Raw genomic sequence first — 17364 nt, 5'->3', positions numbered from 1 at the left:
GCAACGCTGCCCAGCTCGTCGTCTCGGAAGTCTTCGGGTCGGCGCCAAGTGCCAGCGCGCCCGTAGTTCAGCTAGCGAAGGCCCCGGACGTGGTCAAGGACCTCATTAGGAGCAGGCTGTTTTATGGAGCGTGGGGGTGCTGACCTCGGTGGCGACGTACCACCCAAATCTAGACTTCGTCACTATCTATGGCGGGTATGCTGAAGGCCTGAGCATGGAGGACATCCAAACAATCGGGGAGAGCTTGCTGCCGCACGCGCAGTCGTTGTCAGAGCAAGTCTCTGCCGAGTGGGTGATGGACGTTTGCCATCAAGACATGGCCCGAAGCATGCGTGGAGAGGACGCTTCTGAGCCTGCGGATAGCCCAGAGCCTGGTTTGGGGGGGAATGTCGCCTCAGCTTCGACCGAGCCGAACGTTGTGCCACCGCGGAGTGAGCAGCCCGCGCCTTCGTAGGTTGCGCCGCCAGCAGATGCCACCGGGTCGGTTTAAATAGCTTGCAGAATGTAAGTAGTTTAGTAAACATAGAGTTTAAGTTCGTGGGGAAGCCCCCGTGTAAAACGTTCGTGTGTGTTTTAATGACTGCAATCGGTTTTTGTTTTTGTGATGGAGTTGCTCTGTTCGGGGAAGCTTGTTCCCTTTCGTTCCTTAGTTTTCCCTTAGCATAAATTTGTTTTTTATTTCTTTCTCGTACCTGCCCGTTTGTCCCGTAGGCTACGACCTTGTGAGCCCAGGGCGTGGCCCGTGAGGCTCGGCCGCTCGTAACCATAGGAAAAGGCGGGGTGCGATCAGTCGGAATGTTTTAAAGCAAAGCTACGTAAGGTAAATCAAAGGAACGAACTGCCCTTTTGTTCGGGTAGGAAGGAGTTTCTCCATATGAAAGTAAAAGAGTACTCAAAATAAAAACAAAACGGAGGGGTAGCATAGCCCCCTAGTGGAGCCCCCGAGCGCCCCGAGCCAAAAAGTGTTTGGGTCGGGGTGCTCTTCTAGGAGCGTTCGCTAAGTAAACAAAGGTAAAACTAAAACTTAGGAAAAGAAAAAAAATGACATAGCTGTTCCAAGGTGCTTGGTGAGAGCGTCGTTGTTGTTGTTGTCCTTCAGTCGGTAGGTGTCCGATTGGATCACTTCATCCTTCGGTCGTCTGGATCCTTGCCCGTTGCGCCCCCTTCTTCGGTTGCAGCCCCTTCGCCTTTTTCTTTCCTTGGCATGCCAGCCTACCTAAGCAGTCGCCTGAGGAGCTGGCAGTCCTTGTAGAGATGGTTGACGGGATTGTTGTGGTTGGTGCACGGGCTTTCCATGAGCTCGTGGAAGTGTCCCGATCGGTTCTGCTAGGGATGCGTGCCTAGGTGATCGGTCGCGGCGACCGATGCGGAGTTGATCGGTCGGTGGTGATCCTTTCTGTTCTTTTTCCCCTCTACATGGAGGGCCCTCGTCTTGATCCTGGCGCTTGGCCTTACCTTTGTCGTGGCCTCCGTTGAAGCGCGGTAAGAACGACGCATGCTGGAGCGGTTGGACAAAGGTCCGTGGTCCTAGGCGGTCAGGGCTGGGACGCCGGTCGACGCTGCACGCGTCTCGGTTCAGCCCGAGCCACGCGTAGATAGGCGGTCGGTACGGGGCGGTCGTCAAGTCAAGACGAGGTGCGGTTGCGGCTTCCTGTGCTGCACTCGGTGGTTGTGGTTGTAACACCCCGGTGTTATGCCAGCATTTAGGCACTGCAAATCATGCATATTATGCATCATCAAGCATCCTAATCATACAAGTCTAATCATGTAAATAACAACTGAAACCCTGCTTCGAAACATATAAAACATGCTCGCGAAACATGAATGTTGCATACACTTGTTTGGAGTTGTTTTTGCCCAAATTATGCTTGCTAGGTTAGTAAAACATGTTTGGCAATGATTGTAAATCATCTAGAATTATTTAGCGCAATTTTTGGAGCAAAGTTTGTATTGAAATTATTGCCAAATTCTGCTTTAAAAATAATTCTCCAAAATTAGGGTTTTGAGTTAAAATTGACTTTAATTTTATAATTCAAAATCTATCAAGAATTGGACTTTGGTCATAAAAGCAAAGTTGTAGAGGATTAAATTCTAAGCAACTTTTATTTTTAGGCCATTTTTAAAACAAGTCATTTTCTTGCTCAAAAGGGTATTTGAAAACTACTATTTGAAATTTCCTTGAAAATCAAAAATTGAAAAAATGCTTCTCCTTTCACGGGTCGTCGCCTCCCTTCTCGGCCCACGGCCAAAGCCGGCTCGGCCTGCCGCAGCGCCCGCCGCTCGCGCGCCACGCGTTCGGCCCAGCCCAGCGCCGCGTCCGGCCTGCCCCAGCGCTGTGCCACGCTGTTCCCGCGTGTCGCGTCCCGACCGTGTCAGGGCGCGACCGCCGCGTGGCGACCATGCGCCGGCGACGCCCGCCGCGCGGCAGCCACGGCCTGCCTCCGCTTCCACGTGCTCGCCTTCATCTGCTGAGCCCGTGGCGCTCCACTCTTCACTCTCCCACGCCGCCTCTCTGCTTCGCCCGCACGAGCTCTGCTCTCTCGCCACCGAGCGCCACCGCAGCCCTCGCCGAAGGAATTCGTCGCCAGTGCTCCACCACTGCCCGAAATCAAGCGCACCTAGCTCCGCCTCGCTCCCCAGCACCTGGTGCTCGTGGCTATGATGCCTTTTGAGCCAAGGTAGAGCGTTTGATGCGTTTCGCCGCTGTCAGTCGTGGCGCCGCCGTGCTCGATCGCCGTGGAACGCATCCTCTTTCCCTCCTCCACCCTTTTTAGTTGCCTGCTCGGGTTTGTCACATCCTTGCAAACCCCGTGCGCTCACCCGCTTGCTCTGACCCGGCCGTCAACGGCCGCCGGCCCACTGGCAGAGCCCGTGCCGCCGTGGCGTCTCGACGCCGGCGTGGCTTCTTCGCCTCGGCCGAGCTGGGCCAGGCTGGCTTGGGCCGAAGCCCCGAGCCAGGCCGCCGCCCTCCCCTTCGCTCGGTCTACGTAGGCTGAATGTGGCTGTGGGCTAGTTGTTTTCCATGGGCCGGCCCAGTAGTAATAGGAAAATTTCGTTTCCAGTTTTCTTTTATTATTTGGAAAGAGAAATGCTTTGGAAAATGTTTGTATACTCAAATTTGCTCCAAATCTGTTGAAACAAATTTTGCTAGGTTCCTTGTCACCAGATCTACATGATAAAAATATTGCATGTCATTTTTGAGATACTTTTCTGTAGAGCTTTAATTAATTCTTGATATTGCTAATATCTTGTAAAATGGTTAGTAAATCCTATATGTATCAGAAAAATATGATTCCAAGTTTGTTACTCTTCTTGTGTAATGTACTTCCTAGGAAAAATATGAGTCATGCATGTACTATAGAAAAATTATGAGGTGTAGTTCAAGTGCCTTTAATGGCTGATTTTTGTTATTTTTGCTAGAGAGCAAAATTTGTATAAAACATGCATGTGATAATTTTTGTACAGTGGTTATTTGCTGTGTAGAACATAGGAAAAATATTTCCTCTGTTGTTTGACACTTTTCCCAGTACAAAGTATTTTCATGTTCATAATCATGCCATAGCTTGTTATTTTTGTGTGGGCTAATCCACTTATTCAAATACCATGAAAATATGATGGTAGACTACTTAGGGTAGTACTATGCTATGGTAATTTTCTAAAATTTTTCTAAGCATTAAAAATAGATGTTGCTATTCAAACCTATTATTAATTAGGGTTTAATCAAGTGTTGCTTTATGTGTGATTAAGAAATTAGTGAAGCTTTGGTGTATCTTTGAAGCATTTAATAAGATGTGTTGACTTAGCATATTAGTAGTAGAAGAGAATGCAGTAGATGACATGTGCTTGTAGTATATGTTCTTGGATGATGTTGACTACCTTGCATTCAAGCATATCTATTGTATTCATCTCCTCCGATGCACCGATTACATAAGCACTTATGCACATTGCATCATACAGGATCACAAACCGAGAACTCAGTCGTCATACCCGAGGAGCCTGAGGAGCAGCTCGAGGTGCAGCCGTAGGAAGTGCCTGAAGCCGACGAGGAGGACGTTGAGGAACTTCTGGAGTGCCCCAATCACCGCTCGAGCTCCTTCGAGAGAGGCAAGCCCTAGAGCATTTTCTCCCTGGTTTGCAATTGTTAATTAACTGCTTTACTTTAATTAATGCATTATGTTCAGGAGTTGTTTACAACCATTGCTGCATTATACCTTGTCTACCTTTGTTATACTATATCCTTGTTACCCTGGTATCCGTAGTCGAGTCAATGCTTAGCTGGCTTAGACCGGTAGAAGTCGGGTGATTTCCTGTCACCTGCGAGCTATAGGTGGTTACCTGGATCTGTTTGGATGACTATGAAGTCATGGTATAACTAAGTATTAAATGAAGTTGAGACCGGACAGAGACTTATAGAGTTTTGAACTGTAGTACTTTCCGTCTGTGTCGATTAAGGACTGACCGTTGTTGGGCCTCGAGTCATGTTGAACGCATGCCTTACATTTAGCTGGCCGAATAAAGTACCTTTTGACCACGAAGCTGGGAGATTATTCAGGCCGAGTAGATTGCCCGCAGTGCACTGTGCCGGAGCAGGTGTGGTAGGACACGGGGGCGAGATGATAAGACCAAAGTGCAGTCGGTCGGCCCCCGGGTACATGTGGTTCCTAGCAAACTTGAGATTCCTGGATAGTTGACTCGGTGACCAATACCTCACTTTAGCGGGTGAGTGAGGTTTGTGTAAGGAATAAATCACCACCTGGTTAGGAATCGATTCGAATCGCCATCGCTCCTGGATAGTGAGCACTTGACTTGAGTTACTTCATCGTAGTAATGTTGATGGAACACTTGGACAGTTATAACGAATATGACAATATGAAAGTTGTTAATGATCATTGGTTATCATTATTTGCTTAATCACATGTTTGCTCTAGTATAGGTGCAAATCTAGTCGATAGGTTAATAATAATTAACTTGACAATAATGCTTTTGGAAAGGTTCTTGAAATGCTAAAAATGCTTCTTTTTGCAAATGAGTCAGCTACCCTACTATAAAGCCCTTCATACTCCTTGGTGTCACTTATTTTCAGTTATGTCGGGTAAGTCTAGCTGAGTACCTTCTCGTACTCAGGGTTTTATTTCCACTTGTTGCAGATGGACAGATGTATTACGGCTACTGTATCAACTGCCTTTATCCTACGATGGGTGATGCTTAGGACCATGGGCATGGTCATTCCATATGTCTCATCTAATGCTTTTGTTGGAGATGATCATCAGCTGGCACTGTATTTGAACTCCGTGTGAGTGTGTGTGGTTTTGAACAAATGGCTTTCGCTACTTTTATTCGAACTCGTTTGTAATAACTATGTTTAAACTCTGATGTATCTATGATGCGAACTTCTATGTAATATGTGATGGTGACCGCTAAACTTATTACGATCTTGGCTGGGATGTGAGTTGGTTTGAAATCCTTCGTGATTTCACGGACTACCGGGTTATACGGGCTTAAGTTTGCTAAATCGTCTGCTCTGGCGGATGATTTTCTTACTTAATTTCATATAATTGGTCAGTTCTGTTACAGTGGTGGTGATGGGGTGTAGTGCCCCATCTGCTACGTCCCTGTTCCCCAGACGGGGAGCGAGGTCGCGAGTCGGCGTCGCGATACGGAGCACTCTGCTTATTGAACGGCGGTGGTCTCCACCAGTGCCCAGAGGTTCCGGTGGATCGCCTATTCGCGAGGGTCGTTTGGCTCGGACAGACTACGCAGGAGCATTGCCGCGGGGGCAATGTTCTGACTAGCCCGAGCAAACTATGGGGGGTTGGTCCCCCGAACCAGGGCGTTGCGCTAGAGCTGATGGGCGTGACCCCGAGCGCCATTCGCCGGTCTATGCGCACGGGGCGCAGTGTGGTGCGCCGAGCGCGCTGGTGTAGTTGGTGGTTGATGCGGCCACTATCGTCGTAGATCCTCCCCGTGCTCACGTGTGAGCTCGGGGGTCTCCGCGTGAGGGCCTAGAGTGGCGTGAGTCCATGAGGACTCCGTTGTCCCTGGCGGCTGTTCCAGAGCGTCCGTCATGGCGCACTCCCGGGATGGACGGTGGCTGGGTGCTACGTCGCCGATGCTAGAGCCATCGCTCCCGACGTCATCGTCCATGATGTCGAGGAAACAGGTGGGACCATAGTCCACCATCCCCACGAACTCAGACGTGAGAGGAGGAGGCGCCATAATCTTTCGGAGCCCCCGGGCTTTCGTGTCCATGGGAGACACGAGGTCGTAGGGGAACCGGTCGTACGGTGGCCGTGACGGGGACAACGGTAGCCCTCCGGGTATTTGGCGGAAGATAGAATGTAGTAAGTAAAGAACGACATATATATTACTTACAGCGGGGTTTGAGCAGAGAGTTTGCTCGGAATGAAGCGCAGATGCTGCGACATTGAAGTCACATGTCCCGGAGTCGGTGGAGGGCGTCCCTCCGACGGGCGCCGGGTCACGAGTCTCCTCACGGAGGTGGAGTACGCCGAGCTGGTCGGCGACGAAGTCCAGGCTTCCGAAGCGGAAGGCTTGGGATGGCTCGAAAACGGGTGGAACCCACATCTCGGCGGGCGAGAGTGCGGGAAACTCCAACGAGCCAAAGCGAACCGTATCGCTCGAGCCCGCCACGGCGGGGGTGGCGGAAAAATGGGCCATCCGATGACCAAAAGTGTTGAACGTACAGCGTCTTCCCCATGGACGGTGCCAACTGTCGGTACAGAAAGTGACCAACTAGTAAATATTTGTAGTTTTGCTATACGTTGTGATCGGAGGTGGCCTAGCACTCAATGACCTAGGATTTATACTGGTTCAGGCAACGAGCCCTACGTCCAGTCGGGGTCGGTCGGTGACTTTATTCCTGAGTCCAGGTGCTCGAAGTCTGTAGTGGGGTTACAAACGAGAAGGAGAAAGGAGGGGTGTTCAAGAGTCCCGGTCGGGTCGGACCGGGAGGGTCGAGGGCGACTGGAACTCCGCTATGAGCTAGAAGTCCAAGCGTGTGCTTGAGGGGTTGTCAGCTATCGATCTAGTGAATCTGAACTTGAAGAAGTCGACCTTCTTCGTTGGAGGGAGCACATCCCCTTTTATAGATAAAGGGGATGGCTTTACAGGTGAGAGGGAGAGAGTACGGATGTTTCTAAGCCTTGTTGCCCACGCCGATGAGGGTAGCGATGATGGTAGGCGCCCACAATACTGTTGATGTCACTATAGAATGTTAGGTGTACATAGAAGGTTGCGTTGGCTTCTTCAGGAAGGGTGGATGTTGGTACCTGTAGAATACTATCGTTATGTGAGGAGCCCTTACCACGTGCACCAGGTATGGTGAACCCTGGTGCCCACTATCGACGCTCAGAGGCATGGGGGGCTTTTTGCCGTATGGGAGCCCTGATGGCACCTACAATACTGTAGACACAAATGTCGGCGCCTACAATACTGTTTGTGCTAGGGTGGTTGTGAAGCACTATTCCCGCAGGCGTACAGGGTATGGTCCTGGTATCGTGGTTTGACTTTGTGCACTGTCTTCTCCGTTCGCCCCTGGTCCCTTCTGAGCGGACGTCTCCGGTCAGATGGCCCCAGTCAGCCCTGGCCACGCCAGTCGGAGAAGAGTGGTAAGCAGGCTTCCTACGGGGTCCCCGGTCGGAGACGCGGGGTCAGAGTAGGAAGCAGCATTTTGGGCCAGGCCTTTCCTATCGGAGAGACCGTCTGAAGGCGGCTGGTGCCCGAAATGAGCGCTCCAGTCGGAGAGGTGGGCCAAAGAAGTTGACGAGCAGGCGCTTGTTCTTTCGGGCAGACCGCCCGGTCGGTGACCGGATTGTCCTTCCGGGCCGTCGTGTTTTAGACTCTTGGGCCGGCCCATGAACTTTATGCTGTTTCTTTGGGCTGGGCCCTGGCGTGGAAGCCGGTCTCCGAGGGACCTCGGGTTTATGAACCCGACAATACTATATTGTATGTTCACTATGTAGATCTACTCATATGGAGTCCAACAAAATTGAATTTTTCATTCTATGATTTTTCTGTGATTTACTATGATTTTTCAAAGATTCAACGGAAATAAAAAAAAGACAAAACCACTGTTACTGTAGCAAACCGCCGTCCAAAACCGCTTGGGGTTATTTGACCGGTTTTGGAAAGTTCAGGGGAAGAAAATTTGGTTTTATAGTTTGAGGTGAAGTAGTCTACCCTGAATAGTTGGGGGGTTATGTAGACTTTTTCCTAAAAAGTTTTATCTCTATTTTTTAGCACATGATTTAGCATAGTTTCAGCTCTAGACTCAAGGTTGGATACGTAGAGTCTCTCTGTGAGGAATTGGGTTTCCCAAAACGAAAGAAGCCATAAAAGTAATATTTTAGCGGCTTCGGTTTCTAGCTCCAAAATGGTTTGGGCTTCATCCTTTTTATCTTATAGTTTTGGTTTTAGAAGTTGTTTTTGTGTGTGCTTGTTTGGTAGGCTTTTAAGTCAGCGAAGAAGCCATGACAAAAGCCCTGCCAATGAGGGCAGTAGTTTATAGGTCAAGTAAAGGTGGTAAAATAAATTATTCAGATGTCATGACATATCTCTGGCTCTAAATCTAGAATTTCTTGCAAGTATAAATATTAAGTTTATAAAAATATCTCTTATGACTTTTTATGACACTCTGTTAGGCCTCTTAGAGCATCTTCCATAGTATCTAAAAAACTAAGTCCTAAAATCTTCATTGGAATTTTTCTAAAAATATTGAGTACGAAGGAGTGGAATACACCCCCTCAACAATTTTTCTTTTACTCATTCGTACAAACATACTTGACGTCTCTCGTGTATACTTTACCACCGACCATGGACCACATAGCTCGTCATCCCGGTCGTCCATTCTGACACCCTAGCTTACACCTAGAATCTTCAGTGCCTGCTCTAACTCCTAGTCTCGGATCTGAGAATAATGCCCAGAGATCTAATTCCAATGAACCACCATGATGACGGCGGTGGCCGGCCATCCCAACACCATAACTCACACTCATAGGCTCCAAAACAGGATATCCACTGTCTACTCTATCTCTTAGTAATCTCATTTCTAAAAACAGTGATCAGAGATCCAATTCCAACGAACCTCTAGGCAGAGGTAGATAGTCAGGAAACAAAATAGTGTTTAGGAAAAAAAAATGGATAGGGAGTTTCAATAGTCACATATCTTTCCGTGTGAATGCCTCTGTGTTTCCCATGCACAGATAGTTTGGGAGCTAGGATAAGGAGCTATTGGAGTGGGGTTTTTCCCATCACGACAAAAAAACAAGATTGACAGTTAGGTTAAACGTGGATAGATAGATAACAATCTCTTCACCTTATATTTTAAAGTGCTACCAATGACTCATTTGGAGTTGCTTTTTCACCCCACAAATCCTCAGCCTCTACTAGAAAGGTAAAATCTCTACTAAAACATGGAGGTGATTACATGCAACACAATGTAAACAATCAAACACAACTTTACCAAAACACGGCTTCACCATGCATGACAACCAAGCATTGGAGGATTGCCTAAGTTTTATGTTGTCTTGGGCTATGTTACATAATGTCTAATATATACTAAAGCTAATGCGAGCAACCAATTACACCCAAAAGGCAAATAAGGGAGATTGTCAAATTAGGGCATCGTTGGAGCCATTGAATACGAAGAAAGTAGGGGTGGAAGGGGGACTCTTGGCACCTCAAACAACTTATGTCATCAGCAAAGTCTCTTTTCTCACTCTCTATTTCATCCCCTTATTCTTTTTATATAAGACTTCATAAATTCTTCCTTTTGTTGCCGGCCTTCGTCTTGAGCAAGATTTAACAACAATTTGTGTATAAAACCATGGAGAAACACAGTGGTCAAGGTATGGATGACACAAAAAAATATTTGTGCTTAGTGTGGATATTCAAAGAAGTTTGTAAGCGTGGAGCAGGGCTAGATGCCGATTTGTTTGATCCACATCACACATCTAAGCCTAGGCATCTGATCCGGGGCGCTAGCGTCGGATAGAGCCCACGCAGTGAGCGAGCGCCCCAGTAGCAGGCCCGTGCCATCTCGGACGTCGCTCGCGCCGCCAGACCACCCACGGGGCCCCCTCCCACTTTCCACACGCATCCCATGTGCAACACCCCGATCTACATTTGAAAACATTGAGACACAACAATTGCAACATATAAAAGAAGACAGATAAAACACTTGAACACATGCATCTGAAACACTTGCAAAAACACCTGAAAATGCTTGAAAAACCCATTGTAAACCTATGCAACATTCAGATAAAACACTTGCAACATATTTGTGAAACATATGCAACATACATCTGAAATATAGATGAAACATTAGGATCAGACGCTTGCAACATACATGTACAACTATTGCAACATATGCAACATCGCGATCTACTTTTGCAACATCCAGATGAAACAACATAGGCCTATAACATGTCTGAAAACGTCTGAAACACTTGAAACACAGCGTCGCCGGCGGCCACGGCCTACCTGGTGGGGAACTATGGTGGCGCAAGCCTCCCCTTCTTGCCGATGGTGCGAGGTGGATGGGGGCGCATGCGTAGGCCTTCGATCCCCTGCCTCCCCTTCTACGACGGGCGAGGTGGATGGCCGCCGTGCTAGAGAAGGCCATGGTGGCCAGCCCCTACGATGGAGAAGGCGAGCGGCGCTGTTTTTTTTAGAAGCTGTGAAGCACTGCGGGCGGAGCGAAGTGGGGCAAGCAGCGCCCGGGTGGGACACCCGCTTCTTGGCATTACCGTTTCTCTAATGACGTGTTTATGTCGTGTTGACATCAATTAACATATAATAATGTTATAGCACTTTTTTCTTAGAATTTTTTGATGTACTATCGAACAGGAACAAAGGAAAATGTTGTATTTGGGTCACGCCGTTATAACTTCACTGGCTTTACAAGGAAACAATACTTCATTTGTGAAACTACCAGTCGGGTTCATAAACCCGCCTGGGGTTCCTCATGGACCAGCTTCCCAAAGGCTCGACCCAGTAGATAACGTTGCAAACGACGCGTAACTCTTGGGTCGGCCCAAAAACCTAAACGATAGGCCGGAAGGGTGATCCAAATCTCCAACCGGAAGGCATGGCCAAGGAGAAACGACGCCCGCTTCTGACTCCGGCCCACCTCTCCTACTAGAAAGAAGAACAACTCTCGCTTCTGACTCCAGCCCACCTCCGGACGGCCTCTCCGACCAGAAGGTCTGGCCAGAACACCACTTTCGACTCTGACCCGCTTCTCCGACTAAGAATACATCGAACCCCGGCTTATAGCTTCTCTCTGACTGGGACCAACCGACCAGAGACGCCCGCACGTTGAGGACCAGGAAACGGACGGAGAAAGTAAGGCAGTGCACTCAAGTCAACCGCAATACCAAGGACCGTGCCCTGTGTCATTGAGTTCTGGGACACCTCCGATCACAATGTACAGCAAAACTACAAATATTTACGTATTGGTCACTTTCTGCACCGACACTACCTGTCAGGTTCATAAACCCGGGGTCCTTCATTGACCGGCTTTCCAACAAAGGCATGGCCCAGCAGACGACGTTGCGAACGATGCGCAAACTCTTAGGCCGGCCCAAATACCTAAACAACAGGTCAGAAGGGCGATCTAATCTTCAACTAGAAGGTCTCGCTAAAGGAGGAACAGCGCTCGTTTCCGACTCCGGCCCGCCTTTCTGACTGGAAGGCCTGTTCAAAGAGGAACAACGCTCGCTTCTGACTCTGGCCCGCCTCTCCGGCCAGAAGGCCTGGCCAAACGCCGCCTCCAAACTCTGACCCGCGTCTCCGATCAGGGATGCACCGAACCCTTGCTTATAGCTCTTCTCCGACTGGTGCAGTCAGAGCCGACTGGAACCATCCGACCGGGGACGCCCGCTCGGTGAGGACCAGGAAACGGACGGAGCAAGTAAGGCGACTCAAGTCAACTGCAATACCGAGGACCATACCATATACACCTACAGGACAGTACCTTGTAACCTTCCTGGCATGTCAGAACCCAAGCAGTGTTGTGTGCATCGACATTTTCCCTATAGTGTTGTGGGCGTCATCAACTCTCATACCAGATAAACATGGTAAGGCTCCCCCACATGTCTCTGGACATCAACAGTATTGTGGACGCCGGTATTTACCATACCAGACGAACATGATAAAAACCCTTACATGCCTCTAGGCATCAACGGTATGACAGGCATCGATGTCTGTCATACCAGAAGAAGACGACGCAACCTCCCACATGCATCTGACATTAACAATGTTATGGACGCCTACAATCATCTTGTACCCGACGGCGTGGGCAACCAGACTTAGCATACGTATATTCTCCCTCTCTCACTTGTAAGGCCATCCCTTTCATATATAAAAGGGGATCCGCTCTCTTCCAAAGAGATAGATCCCTCAGTTCACTTACATCGATTCACCCTATGTAGCTTTAGATACTCTAAAGCTACACAGAACGCACGCTCGAACACTTAGCACATAGCGGAGCTCCCGTCACTCTCGGCCCTTCAGACCAGAGTCCGATCGGACCTCTTGTAACTCCATCTTTCTCCCTTCCGTTTGTAACCATACAGCAAACTTCGAGCACCTGGGCTCAAGAATAAAGTCACCGACCGAGTCAAACTGAACGTAGGGCACGTTGCCTGAACTAGTATAAACCCTGTGTCATTAAGCGCTAGGCCACGTACAATCACAACGTACGACAAAACTACAAATATTTACGTGTTGATCACTTTTTACACCGACACTACCCTTTCTCTTTTTTCTTTATTGATGATGCTCAATGGTGAGAGCAATATGTGAGAGAACCTATTGCTCGGGATCGATCCAACTGCCGAACTGCGATACATGAGCACAAAGAACTCTGTGGAAAAAAAAACGAACATGAACATGTGATTTGCGTAAGCCAACTAAATCCGGAAAATAGAATGAAACGGGAGGCAACAACGTGAAGGTAAGGACACTCAGTTCTCGATCAGGGATTTTCCATGAAATGTCAAGCCCCTTCACTTCAGTAGAATGCTTGGAAACTTGCATGATCCATGGCCTGTGGAAAAGAAAAGAAAAACATTCAAACCACGTGAAATTTTAAATTTTTGGCTGAGACAAACAAAGAGCATTTGTATATGTATATCCCCCACTGAACGAAGACCAATGAACAATATATGGCAGAGGAAAATGGAAGTAAGTACTGACTGGGATCGACGGTGGTCTCCACGGCGAAGCCCGCGAAGTAGCATCCGCCGTAGTCCTCGCTGAACCTGTTCCAGTGCGCGCTGAACACGTAGCTGGCGTGCGCGCTCACCGTGTCCGGCAGGAAGCACGCGCCTCCCGACCGCACGGGGTCGCACAGCCCCGGCACGTCGGCGCACGCCGCCGCCACCTGCGCCCTCACCGCGGTCTCGTTCACGGGCCCCTTGTCCGTCGCCACCACGCACCACAGGGGACCTGGGTACGGCCGGTCGTTGGACGCCGGCGGCAGTGGCGGGTACGACGCCAGCGACCGGCGCCCCGTGAGGTCCACCTCGTACACCGCGCTGCCGTTGGGGTAGAACAGGCCCCAGTGCCGCTCCGTGCCGGGCCCCCACTTGTGGTCCTCGTTGAACAGCGCGAACACCATCGCCGGCGCCACGCGCGCCCGCGGCCGCCGCGGTGTGCCGGCACCGGACGCCAGGTGCCGCGCCAGGTTCCGGTTGTACGTGGCCGCGTTCCGCACGTTGGCGCCGAACTGGTCCAGGTCTCCCACCGTCGGCCACCCGGTCTCGGCCAGCGCCAGCCCGACGCCGCAGTGGCCCGCGCGGCACATGGCGGCCACCACCGCGTCGAGCATCTGGTCCAGGAGGTTGGTGTACGACAGCCCCGTCCCGGGGTCGCGGTACACGTAACCGGCAGCCGGCTCGAGAAGCGCGTACGGCAGCGGCACCACGGTGTGGTTCGCCGACCAGGTGAAGTAGGTGTACGCGTCGACGAAGAGGTGCGAGCCGGTGCGGTCCAGGAAGGCGAGCAGCGGGCGGACGACGGAGTCCGCGATGTCGGGCCTGAACGCGCCGGCGCACGGCGGGAACACGTTCTGGCCCTCCAGCTCGTGCATGCTGAACGTGGTGCTGACCTTGACGCGGCCCATGCCGTGGCGGCGGAGCGCGCGGTGGACATTGGCCATGGCCGGGACGAGACGGGCCCACCGGGACCTGGCGGTGGGGTCGGAGAGGACCTCGTTGCCGACGAACAGGTACCGCAAGCGCGGGTTGCCGCGGAACGGGAGCAGCGTGGCGGCCACCCAGGCGTCGGCGGCGCGCTGGGAGGCCGCGAGCGACGGGATGAGCTCGTTGGGGACGCTCGGCACGAACTCCAGCCCCGAGGCGGCGGCCGCGGCGAGCATGGTGGCGTTCGCGTCGTAGAAGCGGATGGCGGACGCCCCCGCCGAGCGGGCGAGCTCCAGCCCGCGCTGCGGCGGCGGGAGGTTGTCGCCCAGCGTGCCGTAGTTGACGCCCAGGATGTGCTCGGCTGTGGAAGTGGATGATGATGCTGCTACGCCCGGCGGCGGCGTCGCGGTGACGATGGCGGCGAGCACGAGGAGGTGGAGCGGCGTTGCCATGGTTGTGCTCAGGCGTAGCTGTGTAGCACTGAGTGGAGTGACTAGCAAGCAGTACCATCAGCTGCTGGATTATACAGTTCGTGAATTTTGGAAATTCGTTTTTATTTGATAATTAGTGTTTAATTATGTACTAATTAGACTTAAAATGTTTATCTCGCAATTTTCAATCAAATTGTGCAATTAGTTTTTTTTCGTCTATATTTAATGCTCTATGCACGTATCGTAAGATTTGATGTGATGGCTATCGCAGCACTTTTTAGAAAACTTTTTTGAAACAAAACGAGCACTGAACAAGCATTTCACTTTCACCCATGCATCCCCCCTCTAAAATAATGGACCCGTGCAACATGCATTTCGAAAGGAAGAGAGTAAGGCCTTGTTTAGATATCCTCAAAATTCTAAGTTTTTTCACTTTCTTCGTCACATCAATTTTTAGCCGTTTGTATGGAGCATTAAATATAGGTAAAAAAATAACTAATTGCACAGTTTAGTTGAAAATCACGAGATGAATCTTTTGAGCTTAGTTGGTCCATAATTGGACAATATTTACCAAATAAGACGAAAGTGCTACTATTCACCGGTTTGAAATTTTTTTCAATCTAAACAAGGCCTAAGAAACACTTTGGGACCTCGAATTTGATTCTTAGTGTTGTCCATATTCGAACTTTCAAAATGCTTATCCAGGTTTCTAAACTTACTCATCGTTTCACATGGGGTCGAAATCATCAAAATTTAAGTTAATTCGTCTGCGTGGCACACTAATTGTGCAATGATATGGCACCAAAATGAAGCTCACATATCAATAGCGGGGAGAGAGAGATGAGAATGGCATGTGAGCCTGTATTTTTGCCAACATGTCATTGCGCAATGAACGAAACAGATTTCAACTTTTTGATCATGTGAATCTCATGTTACATACTTAGTAAGTTTAAGGATCTAAATGTAACTTTTGGAAGTTTAAGTACCTAAATGGCGTCTTGATTCCCGAACTAAGTTTAAGGATCGGCTGTGCATTTTTCAAAATGAAGGCAGTAAAATACTAAGACAGATCCACCTGCTACTCTGCTAGGCCACTTGCAGATATATCTATCTATTCAGCACTGTACTTCGTTTCAAAACTGGGGCAGTAAATCCACCGGCTACGACACTTGCACAGGGTTCAGATACCATCCAAATTTTAAGTTTTTTTACTCTCTCTCCATCATATCAATTTTTAGCCGTTTATATGGAGTATTAAATGTAGGTAAAAAAATAACTAATTGCACAGTTTAGTTGAAAATCACGAGATGAATCTTTTGAGCCTAGTTGGTCCACGATTAGACAATATTTACCAAATAAGACGAAAGTGGTACTATTTATCGGGTTGAAAAAAGTTGCAATCTAAACATGGCCAGATTATCTATTCAGCGTTATATTATCAGAAATACTATACAATAAATATGTGTTTTAGAAAAAAAAAACACATGGGTGTTTTTTTTCTCTCTCCCTCCGTTCTGCTGACGCCGCGCAGCGCACGCACGCATCTCGGACGAAGCTTCGCGCGAAGGCGCGGCACCCCCGCCGCGCGTGTTACTGGGTACGGTGGCGCTTCACCTGGCAACCGTCTCTGCTCGATCGGCGTGGTTTCTCACTACTGTGCTCTGCGTGCGTGGTGCAGCTCGGTCTGCCGTGTGGCCGACCGGACTGCCAACTGCGCCGCGAGCCGGAGTGGGCGGCGGCGGCGGCTCTAGCTCTCAGGTAGGCCTCTCCTCTCAATCCTATGTGATATGTGATTTATCTTTTTATAGAAAAAAAAATCTTATGATCTATAGATATGTGATCTTTTGATTATCTAAGGTAGAAAAAGACTGAAGACTGAACGAGAATGAAGGCTATTGAATATTAATTCTATGGTGCAAATAAAATTTATATGTTAAAATTATATAAAATACATGCCTGTGCAGTAGACATGCTACTCTATTATATACTTTACGGGTAGGAGCGACGAAAACGAAACGGGGAACACAAATCATGCACGTCAATGCCACGGTCCTAAACTATTCAAAATAACGCACAAAAGATCACAGCATAAAACTTAGCAACACAAAAGTTAATGTCTCTCTGATAGACTGATGCCCGACTAACGTACTACATTCACACCGATCTCATTTAGGGCCTCGTTTAGATTGACACTGTAGCACGTTTCGTTTGTATTTGATAAATTTTGTCCGATCATGGACTAACTAGGCTCAAAAGATTCGTCTCGTGATTTACAATCAAACTGTGCAATTAGTTATTTTTTTTATCTACATTTAATGCTCTATGCATGCGTCCAAAAATTAATGTGATAGAGAAAAAGTGAAAAAACTTGAAATTTGAAGGTGATCTAAACAAGGCCTAAGGCCTGTTTGATTCTAGAACTGGAAATCGCGCCTGGGCCATGCAGCTCACCCAGGCTGTCGATTTCCAACTCTAGCTGACGATTTTTTTTTAAGAAATAGTACTATAGTATTTTTGTTGTTATTTAATAATTAGTGTTCAATCATAGTCTAATTAGACTTAAAAGATTCGTCTCATAAATTTCATCTAAACTGTATAATTAGTTTTGTTTTTTATTTATATTTAATGTTTCATGCATGCGTCCAAAGATTCGATATGATAGAAAATCTTGAAAAATTTTATAAAATTTTGAGAACTAAACTATCGACATGTCTGGTCGAGCGCCCGAGGCCAGGTCGGGTTCCAAACGCCCCCTATGCACATCAGTC

General features: G+C 48.8%; 1 protein-coding gene across 1 annotated transcript; it reads right to left on the bottom strand.

The window, feature by feature from the left end:
* Positions 1-12956: 12956 nt before the first annotated feature.
* On the bottom strand, positions 12957-14617 carry LOC136537592 (probable glucan endo-1,3-beta-glucosidase A6). The gene is made up of 2 exons (XM_066529527.1): positions 13219-14617; positions 12957-13069 (listed from the first exon to the last, which is right to left on the bottom strand). Exons 1-2 carry the CDS (start codon positions 14615-14617, stop codon positions 13029-13031), a joined length of 1440 nt encoding a protein of 479 aa, XP_066385624.1. The 3' UTR covers positions 12957-13028.
* Between the last annotated feature and the right edge of the window lie 2747 nt (positions 14618-17364).

Source organism: Miscanthus floridulus, chromosome 2, assembly GCF_019320115.1.
Source record: "Miscanthus floridulus cultivar M001 chromosome 2, ASM1932011v1, whole genome shotgun sequence".
Classification (NCBI taxonomy): Eukaryota; Viridiplantae; Streptophyta; class Magnoliopsida; order Poales; family Poaceae; genus Miscanthus; species Miscanthus floridulus.
This window is presented reverse-complemented; position numbering and strand designations above follow the sequence as displayed.